The 15,572-nt window shown below is 44.8% G+C and overlaps 1 protein-coding gene across 2 annotated transcripts; it reads left to right on the forward strand.

Annotated features, from left to right (window-relative positions):
- The first annotated feature begins 4,982 nt into the window (after positions 1–4,982).
- Positions 4,983–14,804, forward strand: Nifk (nucleolar protein interacting with the FHA domain of MKI67). Of its 2 annotated transcripts, none has more exons than XM_087579980.1 (6): positions 4,983–5,136; positions 6,696–6,833; positions 9,244–9,352; positions 10,789–11,000; positions 12,057–12,125; positions 14,001–14,804. In XM_087579980.1, exons 1-6 carry the CDS (start codon positions 5,032–5,034, stop codon positions 14,184–14,186), a joined length of 819 nt encoding a protein of 272 aa, XP_087436106.1. In that variant the 5' UTR covers positions 4,983–5,031; the 3' UTR covers positions 14,187–14,804. The 2 variants fall into 2 exon arrangements, with proteins under 2 accessions (XP_087436106.1, NP_631925.2); NM_139186.2 differs by having other exon boundaries at positions 5,000–5,136; positions 6,699–6,833.
- Positions 14,805–15,572: the final 768 nt, after the last annotated feature.

A 15,572-nucleotide genomic window follows, 5' to 3' on the forward strand; every position in this document is an offset into this window, starting at 1 on the left:
GGAACACCCATAAGGAAGGGGAGGGGGGAGGGGGATGTTTGCCCGGAAACCGGGAAAGGGAATAACACTTGAAATGTATATAAGACATACTCAAGTTAATAAAAAAAAAAAAAAAGAATCGACAAATGGGATCTCATAAAACTGCAAAGCTTCTGTAAGGCAAAGGACACTGTAGTTAGGACAAAACAGCAACCAACAGATTGGGTAAAGATCTTTACCAATCCTACAACTGATAGAGGGCTTATATCCAAAATATACAAAGAACTCAAGAAGTTAGACCGCAGGGAAACAAATAACCCTATTAAAAAATGGGGTTCAGAGCTAAACAAAGAATTCACAGCTGAGGAATGCCGAATGGCTGAGAAACACCTAAAGAAATGTTCAACATCTTTAGTCATAAGGGAAATGCAAATCAAAACAACCCTGAGATTTCACCTCACACCAGTGAGAATGGCTAAGATCAAAAGCTCAGGTGACAGCAAATGCTGGCGAGGATGTGGAGAAAGAGGAACACTCCTCCATTGTTGGTGGGATTGCAGACTGGTAAAACCATTCTGGAAATCAGTCTGGAGGTTCCTCAGAAAATTGGACATTGAACTACCTGAGGACCCAGCTATACCTCTCTTGGGCATATACCCAAAAGATGCCCCAACATATAAAAAAGACACATGCTCCACTATGTTCATAGCAGCCTTATTTATAATAGCCAGAAGCTGGAAAGAACCCAGATGCCCTTCAACAGAGGAATGGATACAGATGTGGTACATCTACACAATGGAATATTACTCAGCTATCAAAAACAATGACTGTATGAAATTCATAAGCAAATGGATTGAACTAGAAAATATCATCCTGAGTGAGGTAACCCAATCACAGAAAAACACACATGGTATGCACTCATTGATAAGTCGATATTAGCCCAAACGCTTGAATTATCCTAGATGCATAGAACACATGAAACTCAAGATGGATGACCAAAATGCGAATGCTTCACTCCTTTAAAGGGGAACAAGAATACCCTTGGCAGGTAATAGGGACACAAAGTTTAGAACAGAGGCAGAACGAACACCCATTCAGAGCCTGCCCCACATTTGGCCCATACATATACAGCCTCCAAACTAGATAAGATGGATGAAGCAAAGAAGTGCAGGCTGACAGGTACCGGATGTAGATCGCTCCTGAGAGACACAGCCAGAATACAGCAAATACATAGGCGAATGCCAGCAGCAATCCACTGAACTGAGAATAGAACCCCCGTTGAAGGAATCAGAGAAAGGACAGGAAGAGCTTGAAGAGGTTGGAGACCCCATGTGTACAACAATTTCAACCAACCAGAGCTTCCAGGGACTAAGCCACTACCCAAAGACTATACATGGACTGACCCTGGACTCCAACCTCATAGGTAGCAATGAATAGCCTAGTAAGAGCACCAGTGGAAGGGGAAGCCCTTGGTCCTGCCAAGACTGAACCCCCAGTGAACGTGAATGTTGGGAGGAGGGTGGTAATGGGGGGAGGATGGGGAGGAGAAGCCCATATAAAATGGGAGGGAGAGGGTTTAGGGGGATGTTGGCCAGGAAACCGGGAAGGGGAATAACAATCGAAATGTAAATAAGAAATACTCAATTAATAAAGATTAAAAAAAAGTAAGTGCCAGGCCAGCCAAGGCTACATAATGAGACCTTTTCTCAAAGCAACATAAGTATTGTTTTATGTGTATGAGTATTTTGCCTGAATACATGCAAGTATGCTACATATGTGACTGGTGCCGGAGAATGCCAAAAAACAACAGATCTCCTGAAACTGAAGTTACAGACAGTTTTAAGCTGATACATGGATGTTGGAAATCAAACCTGTGTCTTCTGAAAGAGCAGCAAACACTTTTAGCCACTGAGCCATCTCTCCAGTTGACATAGCCAATTGTACATCGTATCTTCTAGAAATAAGAGAAAACACTTTCCATTTTTTTCTATTCTGTGTATGAGGGTCTGTGAATCAGACCAATATAAGATAAATGTCAACAGAACAGAAAATCAGAAAAGGAATTGAAGAACTTGATGACATAATCAAGTCGCAGGCCCTAGGCCAGGGATACAGCTCTAGAGGTAGAAGGCTCTCCTAGAATGTGAGTCGTTGGATTTGACTTCAGTACAACATGAACCAGATGTAATGGTTTCAATTAGAATGCCCCCCCCTAGGGTGATATATTTGAGTACGTGGTTCCTAGTTGGTGGAAACTTTGGGAAGAGTTAGGAGGTGGAACCTTGTTGGAGGACATGTTTCACTATGGGAAGGCTTTGAGGTTTCAAAAGCCTATGCCATTACCAGATAGCTTTCTGTCTTCCTACTACTTGTGGATTAGGACATATGCTCTCAGCCACTACTACAGTGCCCTGCCCACCTGCCTGCCTACCCCCATGCTCCCTGCCATGAGTGTCATGGGCTCACTCTCTGAAATGTAAGCTCTAAATAAACTCTTCCTTCTACAAATTGCCTTACTCGTGATGTCATCCCAGTAATAGAAAACTAAGGTAGATGAGTTGAGCATGCGAGAACGTGGGAGGTAGAGGCTTTAATGTTTGCAGAAGATGGGCTCTCTCAGCTCCCAAGCTTCCTGCTACTGTTTGCTCCCATGACTTCTCTGCTCTCCTGCATTCTTCCTCTGGAACTATATACCAAAATAAACTCCTTTCCCTATAATGTCCATTGATCGTGGTGCTTTATCACAGCTGCAGGAAAGTAACTGATACACTTAGGAAGAGGGAACTTCAGTTAAGGAGTTGCCTCCATCAGATTGTCCTTGGGAGTTATGTTTTGGGGCCATTTTCCTGGTTGCTGGTTGACATAGGAGGGCCCAGCCCACTGTGGATGCTAACATCCTTTGACAGATGGCCTGGTTTATATAAGACAAGTGGTTGAGTATGAGCCTGGGAACAAGCCAATAAGCAATGGTCCTTCATGGGTTCTACTTCAGTTCTTGCCTTTGGATTTTAACCTATAAGACAAAATCTTGTTTCTCACTCAGGTTAGTTTTGGTTTGTTTTATCATAGCAACAGAAAGAAAACTAGTACAGCCTCAGAGGAGAGCTTGCTGGAGTTGGTTCTCACTTTGTACCATTTGGGTTCCATGGTCCAATTCAGCAGTACTTAACAGCAGTAGCCTTTACCCTCTGAGCCACCTTGCCATTGCCCTCCCCCTTTTGTGGAAACTGAGAAGGCCTCATACATTGCTGGCTGTCTAGGTGCTGCTTACTCAGAGTTTGAAATAGAAGCCAGAGCTTCAAAACAGGCATGTAAGCTCTGTACCGAGGCTGTACCTCCAGCCCCTCTTACAGTGTTCTCAATGTCATGATATTCCCCAAAGGGATTTAAGGAAGCCACATCTCCTCAGAACTTGCTCTCTTAGATAAAGACCTTTTTGTATCCCCTGAGTCTCAAAAATGTTTGGCTTAAAATAATCTTCAGACCAGGTCATTAAGATGGCTTGACAAGTAAAGGCACTTACCACCAGCCCCGAGTCCCCAGAACCGATACCGGGGAAGGAAAGAACTAACTATTGCAAGTCATCTTTTGACCTAGACACATGTGATACAGGGCAAAGGTGCACACACCCATACTCATTGACAGGCGTACACACAAAATCAATCAATCAATTAATCTATAAGTAAATAAACAAATGGAGAAGACAGAAAGACAGTTTTTAAATATTTATTTATTCCATGTATATGAGTACACTGTAGCTGTCTTCAGATACACCAGAAGAGGGCGTCAGATCACACTACAGATGGTTGTGAGCCACCATGTAGTTGCTGGGAATTGAACTGAGGACCTCTGAAAGAGCAGCCAGTGCTCTTAACCACTGAGCCATTGCTACATCCCAAGACAATTATTTCAACATAAGAAAGTCTTCAAACTTCTTTTTTTGTGTGTGTGTTTTCTCAAAATTCCTATTGTGTTATCTAAAGAAACCTACTAGGGAGCTGAAGAGATGGCTCTGTGGTTAAGAGCCAAAGGACCCTGGCTCACAGTCCTTAAGTCCATGTTCTGATACCCTCTTCTGTCCTCGGCACACACATTACACATATAGGGTACACATACAGACAGGCAAAACACTTATCACATAAAAATAAAATAAATAGGGACTGAACAAGTAGTTCACAGTTAAAAATATTTTCTACTATTCCAGAGGACTTGAGTTCAGTTCCCAGTACACTGGGCATCTCACAACAGCCTGTAATTCCAGGTTCAGGAGATCCCACACCATTATTCTCTATGGTCACCTGAATTCCTGAACACATAAAGACACATGTATAATATCAAAAATACAAATATATGTTGCACTATGTTGTGGAGATTTCCATGGTGAGGACTGGTGGAATTTCAAGTCCTGAACCTGAGGGAACTCAGGGACTGGTGGAACTTTTTTCTTGTATGCCAGAGTCTGGTCACTCTCCCACTTCTGGGCGGTTAGAAATCGTTAGGGATGTTAGGGAAAGAGGGGGACATGTGGAGATTTGGGGAGGCTGGCCATTGAAGCTCCTCAGGCAGGGGCCTGACCACTTTCCTGCTTGAGTGTTTACAAAGTTTACAAAAGGAGTCCATGGCAGGAAGACTTTCCCTATTGCTTGTAGGCCTGACTAGCCAACAGACATGGATAATGTTTGGGACTTGTAAATTTGTTTTGAGTCCATGGAGCCCAGGCCGTGGTCGAACTATGCATATGAGAACCGCTTTGAACTCCTGATCCTCCTGCCTCCACCTCCCAAATTCTAGGATTACAGGCGTGGGGCTCCAGTCATGGTTTATGCAGAGCTGGGCAAGCACTTCACCAACATTAGCCTCCGAATAATTTTTAATCCGTCTTAGAAAGTCTTTTAGATTGTGGTCAATAGGTGGCGCTCGAGGTCGTCCAATTCCAAACACCAGGGCTTGCTCTTCTTGCTACACTCCCGCCTCTGCTTCCGCTTCCGAGTAGTGAAAAGAACGTCACTTCCGGAGGTTCCGCGTGGATTAACTTGTTCGTGCTTCTCCAGTATGGCCGAGTATTCAGGCCCTGCGAAGCCGACTCTGGCGTTGAACCCGCGGGAGGACTCGCAGTTTGAGAAGGATCTGACGCAAATACAACGGCGCGCGAAAAAGGTGAGCGGCGGGGCTCTCTGGCCGCGCTGACTCGGGAGCCCACCTCTCACGGGCTCTGGAGACTGAGGCAGGCAGGGAATCGGTGTGAGGTTTGACCCTTTAGGCCCTCAGGGCTCACGTGAAAAAGGAGGTGTACCACGTGTGGGGAGCATGGCACCTCCAATTCCCAAAATATGTTAAAGCTGTCACATTTCCGCTTTGGCCCGCAAAATGGGGGTTCAGAATGAACCACAGCATTTGGAAGGTATGTATGTCCCCTTACGTTGTAGTGCTTAGTAGACGGAACAGACAAATCCAGGTCCTTGGACGAGCGGGGAAGCAGGAGGATCGAGAGTCAGAAAACAGCTCGGGCTCAGTATTCAGACCAGAGCTTCGCCAAAGAAAATAGGGATTACAGCCTGCCAAGCTCTGTTCCCAGACTGCCCCGAAAGGAAGTTTATATCCCCTTTGGTTTTCAGCATGAGGTGCACTGGAGAGAAAGGAAGATTTTCTTTCTTGTTTTGCTGTTGTCCTGGCGGGGGTGTCTTTTGTGCGGGTTGTTTTTGTTACAGTGTCTTTGTAGAGTTTTTGTAGCACAAAATTGCATCACATTTGCCGTGCAGTCTAGTCCTTGAACCATATATCCACTGGGATTACAGGTGTAGGTCACTATAGGTCACCCAGTACCCTACCTGATGGGAAACAAGTTCTTGTTCTCTAAGGTGGTGACAGAAGTATAGTCTTCACTGTGAAGGTTAATCGGAAATGATTCGATGTAATAAGCTGCCATCTGAGTTCAGAGTTGAAGGTCTTGGATTCGGAGTGACAATGACAGACTTTCACTTGATTGTCCATTAAGGAACACATGTGCCGACTGCTTTGTAGGGACAGGTGGGTGTGCATGCACACCACGGCACACATAAGTCTGTCTCTGCAGAGTCTGTGGCTCTGTGTGATTGAACTCAAGCCTCAGGTTTGCACAGCGGTGCTTAAGAAAAGAGATACAGACACCTAGTTTTTCAGTTTCTGCTGTGATAGAGAAATGTTCCCGGACCAAGAGGAATGAAGGGTGTTGAAAATTTTGTTGCAGGCCAGGTAAGGTTACATTTACCTTCAGTCCAGTGCTGGAGAGACAGAGGCAGGCAAAGCTCTACCTATCCTCTGAAAGGACTTTAGAAAGCTGGGGGGTGGTGGCACACACCTTTACTCCAGCACTCAGGAGGCAGAAGCAGGTGGGTCTGTGTGAGTTTGAGTCTGGCCTGGTCTACAAAGCTAACTCCAGGACAACTAGGGCTACACAAAGAAACCCTGTCTCAAAAAAGGGAAAAAAGACTTTAGAATTAAATTTTTCTGAAGTTAAGGAATGGTAACATACCTTTGTTGAAAAATAAAGTCCTTTGCAGAGAGCATAGTAATGCCTTTACTCTTAGTATTCATGAATTAGAGGCCAGCCTGGTCTACATAGTGAGTTTCAGGCCAGCCAAGGCTCCATAATGAGACCCAGGTCAGAAAAAAATGTGTATATACAATGTTTTGGTGCAGTGTGAATTTTTTAAAATGTTTATCTGTTTTGTCCTCAGCAGAAGAAGGAAGAAAAACTTAACTCTGGAGTAGTTTATCTGGGGCACCTACCTTCAACGCTCTCTGAAAGCCACATCTATGACTACTGTGCCCAGTTTGGCGATATTAGAAGATTCAGATTGTCCAGAAGTAAGCGGGTAAGATTCTGTACCTGAATTCAACTATGTTTATTTTGCTTGTCAATTGTACGGCCTCCTTTGTATTCATAGGCAAAACTTTGTTACCTACAAAGTTCCTACTTGGGAACTCTTCACAAGCGAAGCAGCATGGTGGCTCATACCGTTCGTCCCGGCACTTGGGAGACAGATAGGTAGACCACTGAGTTTGAAGCCAGTCACAGCTACATAATGTGGATTTCTATCTCAATAAAGAGAGAAAAATAATGAGGCTGTGGAGATAGCCCAGTTTGTAACTGTCCATCTACAGAACCCAGGTCAAAAGCCAGATATGGTCACATACATGTGTAATCCCAGTGCTAGGAAAGTGGGAATGGGGTTCCTGGGGCGCACTGACTAGCCAGCTCAGCCCAGCTCCAGCCCAGTGACAGGGTGACTGAGACCTGGGGAAATGGCCCAATGGTAAGAGCACTCGCGCTCTAAACAGGAAGTAGAACACACACACACGCACCTTTTCCTCAAGCACCAACTGAAAGGCCAAGTGAGCCCAGTACTGGGAGCTGGAGCCTGGATTGTAGAACTTGCTCCCAGCCAGTTTAGCCAAAACAGAAGTGGCAGGTCAGTTTTTTGGTTTTGGTTTTTGGTGGGTTTTTTTTTGTTTTGTTTTTTGTGAATTTGCTTTTACTGGGGCTTAAATCATGCGGTGGGATTTGTCTGTGGTACCACACCAGCTTCTTAAGGCCTGTTGCCCACTGGTTCCTCCCTGGAAGAGAATTTCCAACTCTTGGGGTTTCTGCTGGTTGCCTTTCCTAGTTCTCTGAACAATCCTTTCCCTTGGGAGACTTGTGCTGCCCCACCTGTCTCTACCTCCCTCCTTGGAAACAAGGTGTTGTTTTGTCTGAGTCTTCCATTTCCTGAGGAGGCTCCTGAGCTTTGGCTCTTGGTGGGTTGAGTTTCGTGGATCCCTTCTGGAATGTACCTGCTGTCTCCTGCAGGTGCCCTGGCTAATACAGCCAGCAGCTTTTTTTCCTTTGTCAAGTGTTTGTCCAGCTTCCTGATAATCTTAGCAGCCACTGCCTCTGCCTGAGTCATAGCTGCTAAATTCTGTAGACTCCACAGTCTCACGGAATGGCTACTCCTCACTTGCTCCAGAGGCCTCTCCCCAAATAACATCTATGGGCCCCTCTAAGAAATAATTGATTCTTGATGTACTGCTGCATTTATTTAACAGCTACCAGGAGATGTAGCCTTTGTTCACCGCTCAACTAGTGAAGGTACAGTGAGCAATGAATCCATATTTGCTCCAGAAACATGGTTCCACTTCCAGAGCCTAGAAGTGGCTCAGATACTAGGATGAGCCATCACTCCCATGACAGAGGCCATGTGTTTCAACAGGTTTTTAGATTTATATCCTGTAAGCACCTTTAAAGTGTTTGGGTTTCGTTTGGTTGGTTTGAGATGGAGATTAACTGTGGAACTCTGGCTGTTCCAGTCTTGCTACACAGACTAGGCTAGCCTTGAACTTGTAATTATCCTACCTCTGCTTCCCACATATTAGGATTATAGGCATTCACCACCATGCCCAACTCAAAGGGAATTTTATTATTTATGTGTATGGGTGTTCTGCCCGTCTGTGTATTTGTACACTACATGCATGCCTAGTATCTGCAGAAGCCAGAAAGGAGGACATCAGAGCTTCTGAAATAGGGGATTTCAGCTGCCATGTGGGTGCTGGGAGTTGAACCCAGGTCAAATGTTTTTTTTTTTTTTTCATCTTTATTAACTTGGGTATTTCTTATTTACATTTTGAATGTTTTTCCCTTTCTCGGTTTCCGGGCCAACATCCCCCTAGTCCCTCCCCCTCCCCTTCTATATGGAGGAGGTTCCATCCTCCTCCCATTACCACCCTCCCTCCAACAATCAAATTAACTGGGGATTCAGTCTTGGCAGGACCAAGGGCTTCCCCTTCCACTGGTGCTCATACTAGGCTATTCATTGCTACCTATGAGGTTGGAGCCCAGGGTCAGTCCATGTATAGTCTTTGGGTAGTAGCTTAGTCCCTGGAAGCTCTGGTTGCTTGGCATTGTTGTTCATATGGGGTCTCGAGCCCCTTCAAGTTCTTTCAGTCCTCTCTCTGATCCCTTCAACAAGGGTCCCGTTCTCAGTTCAGTGGTTTGCTGCTGACATTCGCCTATATATTTGCTGTATTCTGGCTATGTCTCTCAGGAGAGATCTACATCCGGCTCCTGTCGGTCTGCACTTCTTTGCTTCATCCATCTTGTCTAATTGGGTGGCTGTATATGTATGGGCCACATGTGGGGCAGGCTCTGAATGGGTGTTCCTTCTGCCTCTGTTCTAAACTTTGCCTCCCTATTCCTTGAATGCTCTTAATTAGCCACTTAACTGCTCTTTTGTGGGTTTTCTGTTTCAGACTGGAAACAGCAGAGGCTTTGCCTTTGTGGAGTTTGAGTCTGAGGATGTTGCCAAGATAGTTGCAGAAACAATGGATAACTACCTTTTTGGTGAAAGGCTTCTATCATGTAAGTACTCTGACCTTTCCTGCACTGTGATTGGATTAGGAAGTTACCTGTGGGGTTGTATTCAGGAAGAGAAGCAGACCGATCTTTAACGGGTGTTTGGGAATAACTTTGCTCAAATTGGAAACTGATGGGGTTAAAGCCCAGTGTAAGTGTCACATGCCTTTAATCCTGGGAGGCACAGGCAGGCTGATCTCTCTAAGTTCAAGGACATCCGTGGCTGTGTAGAGGCTTTATGTCAAAAAATGGAAAAGAAAACGGACGGTTAGATAGTCATGAGCCAATAAAGGGACAGCAGTGCAGCCTGAGTTCATTTCTTACCAAATGTTAGGGAACTCAACTGGGAGAGATAGATGGGCTATAGGTCAGATTCTTGACACCCGTAAAACTAAGAAGTTAATGTGAGGCCTGTTAGTGGAGTCTATACAGGGCAAGACCAAGAGTAAAGAATCACATTTCAAGATCAGACTCATCAACGATGGGTGCAGCGCTGGCTGTCAGCCCAGCTCCAGGCTCAGTGAGAGGCTGTTTGAAGGAAGTAAAACCAAGAGTGAGAGGGTAGAAGACTACAAGGAGCCCTCCTTGTTCTGCACAGATGACTCACCCACAGATAGGCATATAAATTGTTCCCACAGAGATCGGTAAGTAGAGCCCTGTGAACCTTGTGCCCCATCACTGAAACCTGTGGCATCACCATCCAGATCTCTGCCTTGGAAGGTAGACCTAAGTGCCCAGCCTGCCTACACCCATGGTAGCATGTGCCCTGCCTGGGACCAGTTTACAGGCATACAGCCTCCTGTTGGGAGAAAGTGGCTGGACAGAAACCTGAGGGCATAGGTGCTCTGCTTTATCTGGTTTGAGGAAAATACCAGAAAGACTCTGGATTTTACTGAGTTTTTTTTACTACAAATCTTTGCCCCGTCCAGGGTAGAGAGGGCTTATGTGGGACTGGGAGTCTAGTTTAGCTGGTAGAGTACTGGCCCAGCGTTCACAAGGCCATACAGGCACATACACTGCATCTGATGGCACTCACCTTTAGTGCCTGTATTTGAGCGGTGGAAGCTGGAGGACCTGAAGTTCACGTTCATTGCAGGCAACTTCAAGGCCAGCTTAGGCTGTGTGAGAGCCTGTGTTAAAAAGAAAAAAAAAGAAAGAAGAGGGCAGAGAGGTGGGCCACCAGGTAAAGCTGCTTGATGTGGAAGTGTGATAGTCTGATCCCTAGATCCCACATCAAAGTAGGAGAGAACCAACCCCCAGAGTTGTGCACTACCTCCACAGGCATCAGGGTATGTGAACCTACACACATGCACACTCATAGACAGTAATCATTGTTTGATGCTTAAAGGTTATTTCTGTCAAGTAGTTAGTTCATATCACAAGAAATAGCTATCTGGGAAATACAAAATTAAAAGAACCTTTCCTCTTTGTTTGTTTTATAGGTAAATTTATGCCACGAGAAAAAGTTCATAAAGACCTTTTTAACCAGTGCAATGTTCCGTTTCATCCGCCATCATTTCCAGCAGTGAAACGCTATAATCAGAAACGAGGACATTTGCAGATGTTAAAGATGGAATATCGGTTTAAGAAGAAGGAAAAATTACTCAGGAAGAAACTAGCTAAGAAGGGTATTGATTATAGTTTTCCTTCACTGGTAAATATCCTTTTCTAGTTTTCTTGGTGGTTTGTCTTACAGGGATGAGCTTCCTGCCTCACTGGTTGTAACTTGTGTCTGTGATTATACAGAATCTGCTTCTCACACTAGGTTTTTGGTTTGGTTTGTACATGTGGCTCTTTTGGTTGATGGGTAACCAGGCTGGAGCCTGCCCATGCGAGGCAAGTAGTCTGTTGCTTTTAATGTTTCTGGTACTGAGGATGGAACCCAGGACACTGAGCCTGCATCATCCATCCCTCCCACCCTCAAACTCTAGCCCCGTTTAGAGAAAAGATCTGGCTGAGTTGCATGGACAGGTTTGAGCAGTTTGTAGCTCAGGCAAGCCTTCAGAGACCCTCTTGCCTCTGTATCTTGGGATCCTGAGTAGATAGATGAACTTGCTTATACTAGTGGCTGCTCCTGTTGTTGTATTAAGAAGACTGGGTCTCTCATTCAAGCTGCCATCAAACTTGTTATGCTGCCAAGAATGGCATAGAATTTCTGGTCTTCCTGTCTCTGCTTTCTAAGTGCTGGGATTACAGGCATACATAATGATTCCAGGTTCGTGCAGTCCTGGAGGTATAACCCAGAGCTTTAGGTATTTTACTTTGTATGAACTACATTCCCAGGCCCCTGCCAGCTTTTTTTCCCCCAGTATAATTTCCTGTCTGTGTACCAAGTGGTTGCCAGGTATCCTTGGAGACCAGAAAAGAGTGTTGGATACCATAAAACTAGCTCACAGATAGTTGCAAGTCACCATCTGGGTGCTGGGAATTGAATCTGCGTCCTGAGAGAATGGTCAGTGCTCATAATTGTTGAACAATCTCTCTAGTCCCTAGCTTTTTTTTTTAAACCAAGGTCTTGCTCCATGGTCTAGGCTCCCCCAAATTGCAGGCTTTTCTGCCTCAACTTTCCAAGTACTGTTTATAAGCATGCACTACTCACCCTGGTTACTTACATTCAAACCATTTGGCAATTGGACACTGATACTTAAAATGGGAATTCAGCTACCACATATGCATATAGCTGATAAATATGCAAATTGTTTATTTGCAGGTCCTTCCTAAGCCAAAGAAAGAGATTTCAAGCATTGCTAACACTCATGGGGATTCTGAGGCTAACCAGGTAAGATAATCTGGATAATGGGCACTGGTTACTATAGAAATACTTTCAGGAGTGTTGGCAAGACTTGGAACAAAGACACTTGCCAGCAAGCCTGGCTACCTAGTTCAGACACTGGATCTCACATTGTTGAAGGAAAGAGCTGACTCCTAAAAATTGTCCTCCGAGCTACACACAACACACACACACACAACACACACACACAGACTAATCAAAAAAACTTTTTTTAAGGTAAAAAAGTAATTTCCACTACTTCACGTTTTGTTAAAGACTTCATATAGTTGGTGGGTGTTTGGGGGTTTATTGGGGCACTTTTTTGAGATCTAGTAATTGATCTTGAAATCTTGAATATAGCCCAAGGGAGCCCCAATGTTACACAGTAAGCCCCCAACTAAAGTGTTCTGAAGATGAACCTCCCATCCTCCTGCTGTAACTTTAGGCTAGAACTGGTCTCTTGCATTGTGAGAGAGTATCTTTTTTTTTTAATTATTTATTTATGTATATGAGTACACTGTCGCTGTCTTCGGACACACTGGAGGAGGACATCAGATCTCACTACAGATGGTGGTGAGCCATCATGTGGTTGCTGAGAATTAAATTCAGGTCCTCTAGAAGAGCAGTCAATGCTCTTAACTGTTGAGCCATCTCTCCAGCCGCAGCATTGTGATTTTTAAAACCCTAAAATTGTGTAGAAGCTGAGTCAGTGAGAAAGAGCACTTGCTACAGAAATATGAGGACCTGAGTTCAAATCCTAGAATCCACATAATGTCAGATTCATGCTTTAGAAGAGGGGAAACATGGACATGTGACACTTGCTGGCCACCAGTCTAGCTTCAGGTTCAGGGAGAGACTTTGTCCAAGGGAAATAAAGATTTATAAGGTAGGATACCCAGTGTCCTTTTGGCCCAAGCAGGTTTGCATACACACATTTGTGAGCCATGTGGGTGCTAGAAATTGATCCTAGGTCCTCTGGAAGAGCAGCCGGTGCCAAACCATCTCTCCAGCCCCCTGATCTTCATTATCTTGTCAGTTTAGCTAAGATGTTCTTCATGTTCTTTCAAGCTGGAAATAGTCATAATAATCAAAATCAGAATGAAGCAGGTGAGCATGGGGCTTGTGATTGTGTATAGGTTAGATTTCAGCAACCCCAGGAGCAAGAAGTGAATTAGCAGAGGCGTTTCTCTGGTGCTGAGTCCCTTGCTAGTCAGGAAACAAGATAAGGAAGCCTTGCTGGACTTGGCCCTCTGTCTGCGACATTAAGGAGTCCCAGGTGTCTTTCACGAGGGTTGACAAAGGTTTCCTTAACTGACTCTTAGAATGTCTTCTGTCCTCCATAGAACCTGTCAGCTTTTTCCCCACATAACTGTAATTAGGTGGCATCGATTTCCAAGCTTTATTGTGCCTTCCTCAGAAGCTAGGTATCTGTTGCTTCTTTGCCCCAATCTCAAGTGCAGAAGCATTGTGTCAAAACTTGAGGACACGCTGTGGTGTGCTCCTAGCTGAGATAGGCGTGCACCATGCCATCTGGGCATAGCACAGCCTTTCTTTACCCTGTTAACATGAGCAAGAAGAGTAAGAGGTCTAGGAGGAAGCAGTCGTCATCTGTGGACAGCCAGGTGAGCATGTCCTTGTATGCTGGGAATCAGTTGCTATAGACATAATTTGAAGGAGGAAAAGCAGTCTTCCCTTGTGTCGAGGGAAAATAAGAACAAGCTGAAAACAGATCATGGTATACCTAAAACTAGGGGGGTAGAGGTGTCGGGTGTTCGCTCCTGGTAAAGGCTAAGAAGGTGATGGACACTAGGGTGGTAGTGATTCTCAGTGGTTGTCCTGCTGCCTGTGCCCAGTCCTGGACTGTAGTGTATTTGTTGCTTTCAGGATCCCACGCCAGTTTGTACACCAACGTTTTTGGAAAGACGGAAATCACAGTTGATGGAAATCAATGACGATGATGAAATCATTTTGAAACTGCCTGTGTCACCAGTGAAAGAAGACACACAAAAGACTCCAGCACCTGAAAGCTCTGGGAAAAAAAGACTGAGAAAAAGGAAGAGCAAGCAGTGATCCTGACAGCGTTCTATGCACTTAGTTCTAGTCATATATGATCTCGTTGTGTTTTGCTAAGTGTGGTGACATGCAAACATGGACAGGACTGTTGGAGTAAGAATACATGTTTGATTTTCCAGTGAGGAAAGCCACCAGGGAACTGGCTGTTTTGCCCTTTCCTGTCCTGAATTTGTCTTCAGGCTTCGTGGCTCCCTTAAGTTTACTATCCTTATGAAACTCAGGCTTAACTACCCCCAGGAGTCTTTATGGCTGCTGGGTGCTGTTTGGACTGTATGTGGTTGTGTATATAAAAAAAACCCAAAAAAGTGTGTCCGGCTTCAACCTCAGGCATCTGAAACTGTAAGTTAAATCCAGAGAGTGAGAGGGCAGTCCAGGTGCTGAGGAGGAATCTGAAATGACTTGTTCTCACCCACAGTTAATTGCAGCTAAGCTAGTGTGTAGGTTTCACAAATCGGCTTCAGCGGTTGTATTGAAGATTCAACGGTGACCAAACTTTTCTGCAGTTTGTGTACAAGAGAACCTAAGAGCTTGTGGGGATAATTCTAAAAAAGTCTCCATCTTTCTATGCTTTTGTTTTGCTAATTTGGGTTTGTTGAATATACCTATCAATCACCATTAAGCATCCTTTTTGTCCAGTTGTGGGTGTGAGTGTAAATGCTGGGTGTGCACATACACACACCTGAAGAGAAAATCAAGTGTCTTCTATCCCTCTGCCCCTTAATCACTTGAGATAGGACTCTGGTTGGACAGTATTTCTTTATATTGTCCTGACTATTCTGGAACTCACTCTGTCAGACTAGTCTGATAGACTCAAGAGAGATCTACTTACCACTGCTTCCCAACTGCTGAGATTAAAGCTGTGTGCTGCCACCAGCTGGCTTGAGATAGGTCTGTCTGTCTGTGTCTGTGTCTGTGTCTGTCTGTCTCTGTCTCTCTCTCTCTCTCTCTCTCTCTCTCTCTCTCTCTCTAAGATTTATTATATATGAGTACACTGTAGCTGTCTTCAGACACACCAGAAGGCATCAGATCTCATTACAGATGGCTGTGAGCCACCATGTGGTTGCTGGGATTTGAACTCGGGACCTCTGGAAGAGCAGTCAGTGCTCTTAACCACTGAACCATCTCTCTCCAGCCTGAGATAGGGCTCTTAATGAACCTGATTTGAGGCCATAAGACATAGCACCTTGGTAGCCTGGCAGTGAGCTCAGGGCCTGGGTAAGTGAGAGCCTTTCCCGTTCACTAGCAGGGACTTCACTTTAGATTTAGTTACAGCCTAGTTTCCTGATGTTTTAAGCTAATGAATATAACTTAGAATCAGGTCAGAACGCCACAGCCTAAATGCCTCTGACATCTTTTGTATGTGTAAGGCAGATTATTTCTTTA

Source organism: Rattus norvegicus, chromosome 13 (genome assembly GCF_021556685.1).
Source record: "Rattus norvegicus strain SHRSP/BbbUtx chromosome 13, alternate assembly SHRSP_T2T, whole genome shotgun sequence".
Lineage (NCBI taxonomy): Eukaryota > Metazoa > Chordata > Mammalia > Rodentia > Muridae > Rattus > Rattus norvegicus.

Bases quoted from the DNA above. Each gene is read 5' to 3' on its own strand.
- Nifk (XM_087579980.1), top strand. From the start codon at position 5,032: ATGGCCGAGTATTCAGGCCCTGCGAAGCCGACTCTGGCGTTGAACCCG. The intron at 11,001-12,056 runs GTAAATATCCTT...GTTTATTTGCAG, and splicing joins ATTATAGTTTTCCTTCACTG to GTCCTTCCTAAGCCAAAGAA. The intron at 12,126-14,000 runs GTAAGATAATCT...TGTTGCTTTCAG, and splicing joins GGGATTCTGAGGCTAACCAG to GATCCCACGCCAGTTTGTAC.